This window comes from Aquarana catesbeiana, linkage group LG05, assembly GCF_042186555.1.
Source record: "Aquarana catesbeiana isolate 2022-GZ linkage group LG05, ASM4218655v1, whole genome shotgun sequence".
NCBI lineage: Eukaryota > Metazoa > Chordata > Amphibia > Anura > Ranidae > Aquarana > Aquarana catesbeiana.
Genome location: NC_133328.1, coordinates 160,924,239 through 160,938,527, shown reverse-complemented (window position 1 = coordinate 160,938,527; position 14,289 = coordinate 160,924,239). Strand labels below are relative to the sequence as shown.

Sequence of the window (14,289 nt, the reverse complement as noted above, 5' to 3'; positions counted from 1 at the left end):
CCTGAAGTCTATCGACGAATTAGGAACTATCATTGTCCGTATTGCTGGTTCCAGAGAACCTACCAATTTGTTGTTTCCTAGCACCCGAGTGTGAACGTCCCACACACACTGCTAGGTGGACTGTCATGTTTGTTACTTTGAATACTTTCTTTTCATGAGAATTTGAGCTTTTTCACGGATCATCATGGTGATCTGACTTCCTGCATATAGCATTTATTTTGTGTGTGTGTATGTATATATGTATATGTGTGTGTGTGTGTGTGTGTGTGTGTGTGTGTGTATGTATGTGTATGTATGTATATATGTATATATATATATATATATATATATATATATATATATATATATATATTAATGATTGGAGGTATTAGATTTGTTTGAGTGCACTAGGTCACTTTATTAACCAATTGGTTGTTTTTTGAGGTAGCGCCACACTTTTTTTTTTTTTTTTCACTTTCTATCTTAGTGGTTATCCACTTTTAAAGGGGCAGCTTTACTCATCAATTTTGGTAATTTTTTTGGCGCCATTCCTCTTCACTTTGGATTTTACAATAATTAATGACAACCTATATTGATAGCTGAACTCTCCAAATACTTAACTTCCTGGAATATCTTTAATGCATGCAGAAGGTTGAGGCGAACAGTATTATAAGGTAGATATCGGCATTGAAATTTTTAAAGTGGTCAGAATAAGCATTTTTTCCTAGCCTCAGTGTATGCCTTGTAGGAACAATACAGGAACTCAAAAAAAGAGAAAATGACATCATACACAGGAGGAGGTATTTCAGAAATTACATAGGGGTAAAACAAATGACTAAAGGATGGCAGCAAACATAAAAAGAATCATCTAGTAACTAGTGTAGACTATACACTCTCACAGGCCACTTTATTAGGTACACCTTGCTAGTACTGGGTTGGACCCCTTTTTGCCTTCAGAACTGCCTTAATTCTTTGTGGCATAGATTCAACAAGGTGTTGGAAACATTCCTCAGAGATTTTGGTCCATATTGACATGATAGCATCACACAGTTGCTGCAGATTTGTCAGCTGCACATCCATGATGCGAATCTCCCGTTCCACCACATCCCAAAGGTGTTGCTATTGGATTGAGATCTGGTGACTGTGGAGGTCATTGGTGTACAGTGATCTCATTGTCATGTTCTAGAAACCAGTGATGAGATGATTTGAGCTTTGTGACATGGTGCATTATCCTGCTGGAAGTATCCATCAGAAGATGGGTACACTGTAGTCATAAAGGGATGGACATGGTCAGCAACAATACTCAGGTAGACTGTGGCATTTAAACGATGCTCATTTGGTACTAAGGGACCCAAAGTGTGTCAAGAAAATATTCCCCACACCATTACACCACCACCATCAGCTTGAACCGTTGATACAAGGCTGGATGGTTCCATGCTTTCATGTTGTTTACGTCAAATTCTGACCCTACCATTTTAATGTCGCAGCTGAAATCAAGACTTATCAGACCAAAGTGTTTCCAGTCTTCTGTTGTCCAATTTTGGTGAGCCTGTGTGACTTGTAGCCTCATTTTCCTGTTCTTAGCTGGCAGGAGCGGCACTCGGTGTGGTTATCTGCTGCTATAGCCCATCTGCTTCTAGGTTCAATGTTTTGTGCATTTTAGAGATGGTATTCTGCATACCTTGGTTGTAACGAGCAGTTATTTGAAAGAGTGTTGCCTTTCTATCATCTCGAAAAAGTCTGCCCATTCTCCTCTGACATCAACAATGCATTTTCATCCATACAACTGCCGCTCACTAGATATTTCTCTTTTTTTTAGGCCATTCTCCCTAAACCCTAGAGAAGGTTGTGCGTAAAAATCCCAGTAGATCAGCAGTTTTTTAAATACTCAGACTAGCCCGTCTGGCATCAACAACCATGTCACATTCAAAGTCACTTAAATCCCCTTTCTTCCCCATTCTGATGCTTGGTTTGAACTGAAGACTAAATGCATTGAGTTGCTGCCATGTGATTGGCTGATTAGCAATTTGTGTTACCAAGCAATTGAACGGGTGTATCTAATAAAGTGACCGGTGAGTGTATATACAAATATTTGCTCAAGGCAACACAGGCCGCCAATCATTACATGTGCAAACGCCCCTTTAACTCAAATCTTGGTCTACAGAGCATCCGTTCAAGAAATATCTCTTGTGTATGCCCTTTGTTGGGGAATGCTCCTTTGGCAAATCCCTTAACTTCATTAAGAAATTCACAGGGTGGAAGAGTACCTTCTACTCCTAAAGCTAAAACGAGTTCCTTTTATATTTCTCTTAGGCCTCCAGGTCCAAGGCAGTGCCTGGAACTCTGTTCCGCTACAAGTCCTGAAGTCCAAAAAGTCCTCCAAGTCCATGATCAAGGCCTTCTCATAATGAAGGGGTGCCCTCAATTTTCAGAGTAGGGGATGTCTGTTAGGCTACTTGGCCATCTGGTGCCAGGACGTTTTAGATGTTTGAGTTCAGAACTCTGTATCCTAGTCTATAAACTACAATTTTGTTTCTGCCTCCACCCTACTTTATGTCAAATTTGCCAACATTCTCAAGACATCCCCTTAGTGGGTTATCGAGATGAAATTCTTATGAGGGAACAGTTGACTGAGGCTCTATCATCCAACTGAACGTACAGTCTCCTGTTTCCTTTGTATTTCTTCCTTTGTGTGAAATCACTGGTGTTCCTTCCAGTCTCCATGATTTCCTATTAAAGTGGTATTAAATTCAGAATCTTAAAATCCGCTGACAGGCAGGCTTTTCATAACAGAAGAGACACTAGAGGTCTCTTCTGTCATACCCCCTGCCTGTCAGTGGGTAATGTGCTATGAGCCCCACATGCACAGCTCATTTTCACATTTACGGCCCACTCCGCAAGCCACAGCATTGTGACTCCTGTGTGCAAGCACGGGTGTGACATCTCATCGGCCCGGCCAATCAAGCGCCCGGAGATGCAAAACCGAACTGGTAAAGATGGAAGCACCGGGGAGTGCCCTGACAGCGCATCGCTGAAGGGCTCCGTTTTTGGTAGTTAAGTTAGTTATAATGTGCTAGTATGCACTGCATACTAGTACAGCATGGCTTAAACCTGCAGGGGGGGCCATTATTTTATATTGTCATAGAGACTTTACTACCACTTTAAAAACTGACCACACTGGGCAGGAGAGCACAGCATAGTCAGTTCTCAAGCTGTGCTATATCCTCCAAATCAGACTTGTCCTGACTGCCCCCCTGCACCGCTGTTCGCTGAGAACAAGGGGAGTATGTAATCACTTGCATAGAAGGGGAAAAGGGTATGTATTTTTATATGTAACCACAAATGTTTTGCCTGTCATTTCTATTTTAAAGTGAATGGGTTATTTTACAAGGTGAGGGTTTACCATACAGATTTAAAGCATGCTTGTATTGGGTAAAATAATGATCATTACAATCTAAACAAATAGCGCATACATTGTGATGGTAAATGTAATGTATAATTTATTTTATTAATTTCTCTATTGTCTTCATCAAATGATTACAGGTGAGGATGGAGCTGGCAAGACAAGTTTGATAGGAAAGCTTCAGGGAATAGAAGAGTACAAGAAAGGAAGAGGAATGGAATATCTTTACATTAACGTCCATGATGAAGACAGAGATGGCAAGTAGAGATGAAATGATGATGATCAATAATGGACAAACAAAACATAAAAACGAGTAACCGAATATTGGCTAAACTTCCAACACACAAAAAGGCCAGTTTGAGTTAAAGAGCAACCCCAGCCAAAATGGGTTTTCTTTTGTTTTAGATACGGTTTGGAAGGTTAGATCCTTTGTCAGATGATTTTTGCTGTCTTCGTCCATGTTGGGGAGATTTTCTTCATGTGTTGAGAAAACTTTCCAACAAGGACACAGACAAAAACATTAATAGTAGGGAGAGAAAGGGGTGCCATCTGTGCCTTCCTGTCCCACTTTTTTATTTATTTATTTTTTTGCCCTGGTGACAGTTTATTTGGCTGCAATTGGACTGAAGAAACCACAGTAAATAGTCACCGTTCAGTTCCTTGGTGGAAATAAAATACAGCAAAAGTAGTGCTAGCAGTAATAACTACTTTCTCTAGAAATGTTGGTTGACCAATAACACTTGGGCTCCATTCACACTTCGTGATTTGGATTGGCACCCCGAACACAATGTGATTCCTCTGCAATTGTTGTGGAAAACCGCTCCTTTAAAAATTGCATGAAGCTTGTCCCCTCAAAGGAGCAGGAGCTTCTTTTCGGGCGACAAACGCACAGCCCATTCAAAATCGCAGGCAAATCTCTCAACCAAAATACACTGTTGTCGCCTTGAGAGAGGAAGCAGACTTTACACTGCGGTAAGGCAAAATCAACAAGTACATTTTAGAAAATGTCTGGGAAGAAAAAATAAAGCATTTTAGTTCAGTGAAGCTAAATTTCTCTTTTGCTTGCTATCCTATTTACTTAAACACACCCTTTTGGGGCATATTTATAAAGCAGTGAGTGGGACTTTCACCAAACTTTCACAGGCGGTAAATCAGTTACTGTCATTTTAAAACACATGTACCTGAATGATTTACCTGCAGTGAATGTTTGGTGAATGTCAGATTCAAGGCTTCATAAATACGCTCTTTTAAAGGACAAGTTCATGTTTTGTAACATGTTACACCCATATTCAGGGTATAACATGTTACGTATGCACTGGCCCCCGCTCCCCCACTTTGACAGCTAGCAGGGGATCTTCTCCCCCTGCTAGCTGTCACAATCTAAAAAAGACGTGGCCATGTGTGGCTCTGCCCAGCCACGTTATCTATTCACAGCGTTCTGTGAATGGGAAAATGACAAGGTCCGACATCCTTTGTGGCTGTTGGCTTGTAGTTCTCAAACTTTGTTGCTATTGAGCGCTGTGGTAGTTCTTTGAGCTTCCTTTCCCAGTGTAACTGCCTGCCCGTATCGGAGGTATGGGCAGACATACACAGACAGTATGCAGGACCGTAGCATTACCCTTACGATCTGCTGATCGTGGGTGCAATGCTTTACAGGTCTCTAACAAGAAAAAAAAAATGCATATTTTTGTACTTGCAAAAAAGTGTGCATTTATTATTTATTTTTTTGCAAAGGTGAACTTATCCTTTTAAGTTTACTTTTCTAATTTTACAATGTAGTAATTTTTTATTGCTGTATTGTGCACTGATTTAATCTTAATTTGATCTTTTAGTATATTGTCTTGACATGTTCATTTTCACAGTATACATTTAGTAACTAAAATTATCTTTTTGTAGATCAAACCAGATGTAACGTGTGGATTTTGGATGGTGATCTTTATCACAAGGGCCTACTGAAGTTTGCCATGGATGTCGGTAGTGTCAGGGACACTCTGGTTATGTTGGTGGTAGATATGTCGCGGCCTTGGTTGGCCTTGGATTCACTTCAGAAGTGGGCCAGTGTTATCCGTGAACACATAGATAAACTAAAAATCCCACCTGAAGAAATGAAGGAGATTGAAGAGAAAAGTAAGTGAACTCTATCTGTGAAGTTCATTAAGGCCCAGTTCACACTGATGCAGTGCGGAATTCGCAGCGAATTCTGTGCAGTTTCCACACCGCATGAAATTCGCACTCCGTTCATGCGAACTACTGCGGGTGTGTATGTTAATGACAATGACACCCTGAAATTGGTTCGCAGAACACTGTGCGGTTTGCAGAATCGGATCGCATGGGTGTGATTCTGGTGAGGCAAAAAAAGGGTCCTGCACAATTTTGGTGCGATTTTAGCCATATAGAATAAATGGCTCAAATCGTACTGCTGCAGAATCGCCTGTGATTTGAACAGGAATGTAGTGCATGCAGTTCCCGCACTGCATCAGTGTGAACTGGGCCGGAGGGTGTCGTAGATGCTCAGTAGAAATCTGTCTCGCAGTAGTTTAAGAAATGTCACACTTTGTGACAGATTTTTTTTTTTTCTTAATTATAAGCTTTTAATAATCCTTCCACGGAGTTGTACAGTACATAAAATAAAGTATCATTTTACAAAAATCAAACCACCACAGTGACAAACAAGAGAATTTACGTGCAACAAGTGCAACAGTCATAGGAAAAAAGATTGGCTTGTGACAGATTTATTTATGTACCAGTTAGGTGCTTATGAATCTGTCGCAGAATTTTCTCATAAGAATTTGACAGAACGTGTCAAACATGTGGAGCCTAGAGAGAAGATAGGAATAAGCTTCCATTCACACTACATGTTTTTGTAAAAAAAAAATTGTGCATTTTTACGCATAGGGAAGCCGTTCATTTGAATGGGCCGCCCATGTGGCAAAGACGATCAGGTATCTATTTGAGATTTGCACATTTTTACACGTCTTTGTTGCCGTGTTTGGGGTGCCATTAACAATGAATGACACTGCGAGCACATTGTGAGTTTTTTTTTTTTGTACTACGAAGGTAGGGAAAATCGCGAGATGTGTGTTCACTGCTATGCAATGCAGGCTGATACTATTGTGAATGCAGCTGAGGTTTCTCAGGTTTAGGTTACTCCTAAGGCTCCTTTTTAGATCTGTGCAGCTGCGTTCTGCGTGTAGGGTAGCCCATTAAATTCATTGGACTTCACTACCCGGAGAAACATAGGGAAAGAGATCACTTGACCCTTATAATTAAATCGCGATCCATGGTATGCACGAAACCATGCCTTGGTGTAAATTCAGTTGTGGTCCTCTCAAGAAGTTAAAAAAGGAGGTACACTCTTTAGGGGTGTATGCTGATGGTAGCTACAGATCAAACCGAGGCTTCTATGACAGCTTCATTGGCTGTAAAGGATAAGAGGGTTTAGTTCTGCTTTAAGATTGGAGAAGAATTTCCAAAATCAAAGCCCAGGATGCTGTTTACTTCTAGCTAACATGCCCAGCTATGAGACTAAAAAGCAAACTACCTTAACAATTGGCTCTTGCTTGTGGTGATCTGTAGTGGTATAAAAACAAACCTGTGATAGGCAGTGGTGGATTTTTTGGTTCGGGCACCCCCCGCATCTAAATTTGTCCCACCCATTCATCTGTAAACTCCACTCCTTCCTATTTTACCTCTTCCTGCTCGTGCTATAGCCGAAAGAGGGCTACAGCACAGGCCTAAATTGCCGGGAGGACACAGGGGTGCACGCGGCTCGCTCTGATCAGCCAGTCAGTGAGACTCTGCTTTTTTTTTTTCTCCTCGCACTGACACCATCTGGAGTAAACGGGACACGGGTCCCGCACGCTCCAGACCCACTGCTGCTAAGCAGTACCCACCAGTGGCACCTATCAATGCCCACCAGTGCTCATCAGTGCCTCATCACCAGTGCCCTTTAGTGCCACCTATCAGTACAGCCTGATCAGCTCACATCAATGAAGGAGAAAAATTTCCTGTTTGCTAAATTTTAGCCCAAACTATGAAAAATTTTTTAGCAAAAAATAAGACCCCCAGTAGTGAATAAATACCACCAAAAGAAATCTCTATTTGTGAAAAAAAAAAAAATAAAAAAAAATAAAAATTTTGTTTGGGTACAGTGTAGTATGACCGCACAATTGTCAAAGTGTGACAGCGCTGAAAGAAGAAAATTGGCCTGGGTAGGAAGGGGGCTTAAGTGCCCAGTAAGCAGGCAGGAAGAGGTGGGGGGAGAGAGGGGGGGCCTCCCCTATCTCCCCATACTACACCAGGAGGTTTGCCCATCATCCCCCCCCCCCGGTAGATACGCCCCTGGTTATAGGTCTAAAGCTGGCTATTCAAGGCTACCATTTGTTGACCAATATAAACAAAGAACTCTACATGCTACATCAAAGGATTAAACTATATATCAAATATATAAATAAATCATTAAGTCCCAAAAATATTCCAAGTGATGTGACCTTCTGTCTACCCAGGAGTGAAAAAAAATTAATTAGTACTATCTGTGGTGAAACAAAAAAAGTTTTTTTAAAGTTCTTTCATATGTGCATCAGTGTCTCAACTTTAAAATCCTCATTCAATGTTTGGTGAATCCCACGGTGCAAAAGAGGAGAAATTCCACCACCAATTAGTTGCAGATGTACGCTCACCTTCCAATATGGACCTTAAAAGGGTCACATATGTGTTTTCAATAGTGAGTGTGGGCCAAGCAGAAACAGATATATATTCTCATTGTGGCACCATCCCACTAGTTTACATGTCAAACCACAAAATATGTTTCCCTGTAGAAGGGGGGACCATACCCAACAAATGGGGGACCCTCAATCCACGAGGGAAAGGGACTTTGAATATGCCAAGCAAATGAGAGAAAAACAAAAATACTTCCACTTTTTTTAAAAATGGTGATTTATTATGTCGCATTTAAAAATGCCACCTTGTTAAAACCACATTATAGAAAAAAGGTGATAAGGTCGGACAGACAATTAAAAGTGATACAAGCATGTGACATCAATGCGTTTCGCTACATTTGCTTCTTCAGGATTCATGCATGAAGATGGCAGCTGAAAAGATCAAATAAACCCTTAAAGGATATGTAAAGGTTCATTTAAAAACAAACATGTCATACTTACCTTCTCTGTGCAGTTGGTTTTGTACAGAGTGGCCCGATCCTCCTCTTCTGGGGTCCCTCAACAGCGCTCCTAGCTCCTCCTTCTCGAGTGCTCCGTTGAAGAGCCGCTCTCCCTTGGGGCACTTGTGCGGGTGCGCTCCTGTGTCCTTCTGCTGTGTCCATGGACAGACACCAGGACTCGGCCCCGCATCATTGGATTTGATTGACAGCAGCAGGAGCCAATGGCTGCACTGCTATCAATCTATCCAATCAGGATCCGAGACACCGGCTAGAGCTGGTGTGTTCGTCCCCGTCCTTGGAAAGACTGGGTTCAGGTAAGTAAAAGGGGGGCTCTGGGGGGCTGCTGCATCACAGGAGTTTTTTTGTGTAAAACATTGAGGGTTTACAATCCCTTTTAACAAAGCTCAGAGCAAAAAGCAAAAAAAAAAGGGAAGGGAATAAGGCAAATGCAAGAAGATATATATGTATACACGACTGCATAAATAATTTTAGCCAATGAGGACCAAAAAAAGCAGGAAAAAGAGGAAAGAGTAAAAAGAAAGGAGTCAGGAGATATCCATGGGGGGACATCATAGAGGACAAGGGGCCACAGCTGAAATGATGCGTGCTGACAATAAGCATGGATGATCCTATAACCACCCCTGAGTTGCCCAGAATAGGAGTTTAGAGCCTGCAAGGCACTGCAAAGTCCCACCAGGGGCCTGGTGATTAAACTGAAAGTGACAAGCCAAAAAATTAGTACATAAACCCTCTATACAAAAGTGTTCTAATTACCAGCATAATACCTTTAAAAGTTTTGTGTAAAAAAAAAAAAAAAAAAAAAAATGCCTTTTCCCTTTTTAAAAGCCGGAATCAGCTATCCATAGTGAACCAGGGTTACAATGAAGATTACTCCCAAATTCACACAGATACAACCTTTTAAAGAGAAAAATAAATAATAGTGCACTTTGCTTTTAAAAGACCTATAAGGAATTTTATTTTCCACTAAGAACTGCACTCACAAAACGCACACATATTAATATACAGAATGGGTTTGATTCCCACGGCTCACCCCTCCTTGCTTTTGCCGGCTGACAGCTCAGGTGCTCCAACAGATAGAAGCTGTGGCTGGGGAAACCTCTCTCCCCTGCTCTGTCTTAATGGCTTTAAGGAGCTCTGCCCTACGCGTTGCGTCAATAGTTCAACTTCACCAAAGCGGACCAGAGCTTAATGAATGATTCATTTGAATAAACTCCTCAGCAGCCCGCCCCCGGAAGCTAAAACTGTCATCCATGCTGCTATCTCTGTGACAGCATATATACAAAACATAAGCTGTGCAGTGGTTTATTATAGGAAAAGGAAAAATAAGCTGGGCTGCTGGGGATCTAAAACAAAAGCACACTAATGTGGGACAACAATCTAAAATGGCAAGTTTTTATCATTGCTACTGCTGGATCATCATCTCCATGGTAACAAGCAAACAAATATCAAATGTGTATTTTTTTTTTTTTTTTTTACCAGTATGGAGGGGGGGGGGGGGGGGTGGCTGAAAAGGGCACTAAGCATGCAAGTAAAATATATATATCAACATTTTTGTTGTCCAAGAGCCAGATAGTTTGCTACTGTTTCAGTTATTTCTCAGCATAGAATACAAAACTGCGTCCCTGGAATTCATAAAGACTGGCACAGGCAGGATTTGCAAAAGTGTCTCTCATTAATTTTAAAACTGGTAAGGAATGCGCCAAATTATATTTGGCTCGTGCTGCAACACTTTTGCAAAATCTGTCTGAGACAGTTTTTCTTTCTGTATGCCAAAAGAGAGTTGGCCTTAATTAGCTCCACTTTTACATTTGGTGCATTCAGTGTGATACAATGTAAAAGTGGTACATTCAGGGAGCTACAATGTAAAAGTGCCGCATTTTAGAACTACCTAAATTGGTGCACGAGTCGCTGCCAGAAACAAGTGTCGCAAGTGAACACAATACATTAATAAGAGGGATTCACTCAAGAAAAGTGGCAAAGCCGCTTTAATGAATTCCCCCTATGTATTTGTGGATAAACTATATTGAACCATATTTTGTTGCTTGGCCTTTACGTTTTAACCCATTGTTTTTCAAACTTTTTTCAGTCGAGACACCCTTTAAAATGCTCACGGATCTCCATTCTAAAATGTAAAGAATCAAACTAATAGTTTTACATAACACCACAACATTCACACACACACAGGACACCCAACATTACACGTGATTTATTCTTCCAATGAAAATACACCTTTGCACACTGGTACTGACTAGTATTCCAATGTTTCTCTTCTCTCTCCCTCACTCTAATGTGACCCCAGTGCTGATGAAAAGAAGGAGCAAATGAGGATGCTGTGCAAGCACCCGATGTCCTCATCAACCGATTTTGATCATTGGTTATTAGGGCGCTGGCAGCTGGAAGGTTGTAATGGTGCACAATGAAAACCTGTGGCTTTGTGCAACTAAAAGGCAGGCTTTCTCCACTTGCTGGCTTGTATACAATTTTTAGGCAACTTTTAGACCATTTGCCAAGGCACCCCTGAGAAAACCTGAAGGCACCCTGGTTGAAAATAGTGCAGAGTGATGTGAAATTCTGCGAGGAGCTGTTCTTTAATTACTATAGTAAAACATAGCAGTAAGGACATTCGTTTTAAGTAGTAACCCAAAGCAGCCAGTCAGCAATCACCTTGGAGATGCTGCTATTTTGTAAAGTGGATCCTGCATTAGAGAGTAGTAGCGTGTAGAACCCAAGTCAACCTATCATGAGTCAGTTTTCAGAGGCACAGAATAGCCTCTGACGCTCGATAGGTTGACTTGGATTCCACAAGCTTCTACTCTAATGCAGGATCCACTTTACAAAACAAGAGCCCAGGAAATAAAGTTGGGGGGGTGGGGTCAGTTGGGTCTACTGGACATGGTGGATCCGCTTCTGCAAATGCTGGATTTCCTTCTGGATACACCCCTAAATACCAACCTGTTTACCATGTTGAGAGGACCACCACTGAATTATACACTTATCGGTTATACTGACAAGCACTGTTTTGCTCCTGCGGTTTCATTTTTTACACACGCCCTACGTAGCCATTTACTTCACCATGGAAGAGGTCTTCTGTATCTCCACTTTCCTTATCAGCAGTACGGCGATATTTCTGTATGAATGAGCAATACCCCATATGGTGAAAGTTTTGCAAATGGTACTAAAAATAAAAATGTCACATGGGTTTAAAGAATTTGGAGCAAGGCTTATAAAAACATCCACACTGCCAGAATGCCTTATTGAATCGCCCCTTGTGTGTTTCTACAGCTATGTCTAGATGTTCTTTTATAATAGCAGTTACTTAAGTATATATATCAGCACAAGATACTTGACCCAAAACAGTGAAAACCATTTCAGTTGCTGGAGAACCTCCCATCTGACATGGACCAGAGTGAACTATGTGAAGAGGATTTATTAACTAGATCAGCATGCTATACAGATGTGCTTAGTTTGGCGTCCAGAAGCCAGCAGAATGTTATAAATAAATGAATGAGTTTAAAGGAAAAGAGAATGCTATCACATCACTGGCATTTCTCAGTAAGGGAGTTAAGGGCTGTACACACGGGCTGAATATTGGGTGGCTCAATAGAAACCAGCCAACATTCGGTCTGTGTGTGCGGCAGCCGGTCCGACAGAAGCTGACTTCTGTCAAAAGGGCATGGCTGAAAAGGGTCTGCGGATCGGCACCCGATCAGCGCTGTTAGCCATTAGTAGTGCGTTCTGGCGGGGGGCCACCCCTCTGTCAGAACACAATAGCTCAATGGGGAGATTGCTGTACTAATATTGGATAGTTAGTACAGCGGCTCCTCCCAAGCTCTTCAAAAAACTGTGTACTATACTTAAGGCTATGTTTACAGTAGTCCACAAGGGTTAGTGTCAGGGCAGTGGGATGCCTGTTTCAATGAAATTTCAATGCTCTTCCTTTTTTTTTTTTTTTTTTTTTTTTTTTTACCCTCAACTTTATTAGAAGTGTCACATAGTGGCACTTCATTCATGTCCCTGCACAGCAGCACATTCCATTCCTCTGCTGTGTGGTGACATGCAGTGTCCTATATTTCGTTGCGGAACAATGCAGACATGCTACGTTTTTCTATACTGCACATCGCACCGGCAGTGTGGTATAAACGTGACACATTGAAAACAATTATTTTCTCTGTGCCCTAGTTGTGACCTGTTTATCAAGGGTGGAAAAACGCAGGTCACCGCACACAGTGCGAACAAGCCTTTAAAGTGGCAGCAAGCCGTGGAAAAAGAATTGTAAGGCAATTGCATAAGGTGCTAGTATGCATCCCATACTAGCATATTGTGAAATACTTACCTTGGAACGAAGCCCTCCAGTGGCACGCTGTCAGCGCTGAGAGGGCTGACATCCCCATGTCTTTTTTTTTTTTCGGGTTCGCACACTCTGGCTATGTGATTGGTCATAGTCGCGATGCATGTTGGGAGCCCTTGGTTCCAGCACGAAGCTCTGAAGGGTCCAACAAGGTATGCCGCACCTTCAGAGTGTATGCGCCAGTGATATTCACTCTGGATGCAGCCAGGTCTATCTCCTAAATAGTGCATATTTAAGAGATATTTATTTTACCTACAGGTAAGCCTCATTATAGGCTTACCTGTAGGTAAAAATCACAAAGCAGACTTTACTACCACTATAAATAAAATGCAGGCGGTGGCATTGAAATAACTTTGCAGTAATAGCCCAGAGTGGGAAGCGATATTACTCTGCATTATAAATTGGCCCCTTTAAGTTTTCAATCTCTGTAAACTGACCCCGGTAATCATGGCTACCGAGCCTTGACACTGTGGTCAGTTTACGTGTCTCTATCGTCCGCAGCCCTGCTGTCTCTCCTCTTTGCTCTTGTGTCCTCCTCCCCCCTCCCTCCCTGCCTGTCGGCTCCTTTAAAATATTATTCACAACATATTGTAATATCTCAGAAATGTATTCATTCTTGCTTGTAAAGATATTGATAAGTTCACTTAGTTTAGTTTTGTCACAGTTACTTTTTACTTGTGTTTTTGTTCAGTGGTTAGAAACTTCCAAGAATATGTAGAGCCTGGAGATGAATTCCCTGCCTCGCCGCAGAGGAGGGGTACATCCTCACAAGAGGAACGGGATGACAGTGTGATTCTGCCTTTGGGAGAAGACACCCTAACACATAACCTTGGCATTCCTGTAGTAGTAGTTTGTACAAAGGTCAGTTTTATTGTTTTTTTTTTTTGTTTGTTTTTTGTTTTGTTTTTATCATGCAGTACTCCTTTCAGCTCATTGCTTGCAATCTGTCGTTTTTTTATTACTTACTATTAAATATGTTTGGTATCAGTCTATTTCCTTTTGCTATGTGTTTGCACTATTTAATACTATTGAATTGAAACTCCAGGTTTGTTGAGATAAAAAGTCTTCTCCATGCGCGCTATATATTGCCAGGATTTTAGCAAACATTTAAATGTGGTAATGAGCACAAAATCAGATGTTTGTTATATTGCAGCTTACAAATTCTTAGATGTGGTGGCTGTATTTGTTTTCTTTCCTTTAAATTAGTTAGGTAAAAAAATTTAATGCCAATCGAACTATTTTATCAAGACATAACACACTGTGTACCTGTTTGTGTGAAACAATGTCTGTAATTACCTATCTCAGAGCTTTTCTGGCCGGCCGCTCTCCTCCTCCGATCTAAGGGCTACAGCGGGAGGAGACGAGACAGGCAAGGAGGGA

The 14,289-nt window shown here is 41.4% G+C and overlaps 1 protein-coding gene across 2 annotated transcripts in view; it reads left to right on the top strand.

Annotated features, from left to right (window-relative positions):
• DYNC1LI1 (dynein cytoplasmic 1 light intermediate chain 1) overlaps positions 1 to 14,289 on the top strand; it is a 131,480-nt gene that overhangs the window by 95,946 nt on the left and 21,245 nt on the right. For both annotated transcript variants that reach the window (XM_073630299.1, XM_073630298.1), the window contains exons 3-5: positions 3,523 to 3,639; positions 5,279 to 5,509; positions 13,601 to 13,770. In XM_073630299.1, the coding sequence (XP_073486400.1) occupies positions 3,523 to 3,639; positions 5,279 to 5,509; positions 13,601 to 13,770 (518 nt within the window). The remainder of the gene's footprint in view (positions 1 to 3,522; positions 3,640 to 5,278; positions 5,510 to 13,600; positions 13,771 to 14,289) is intronic.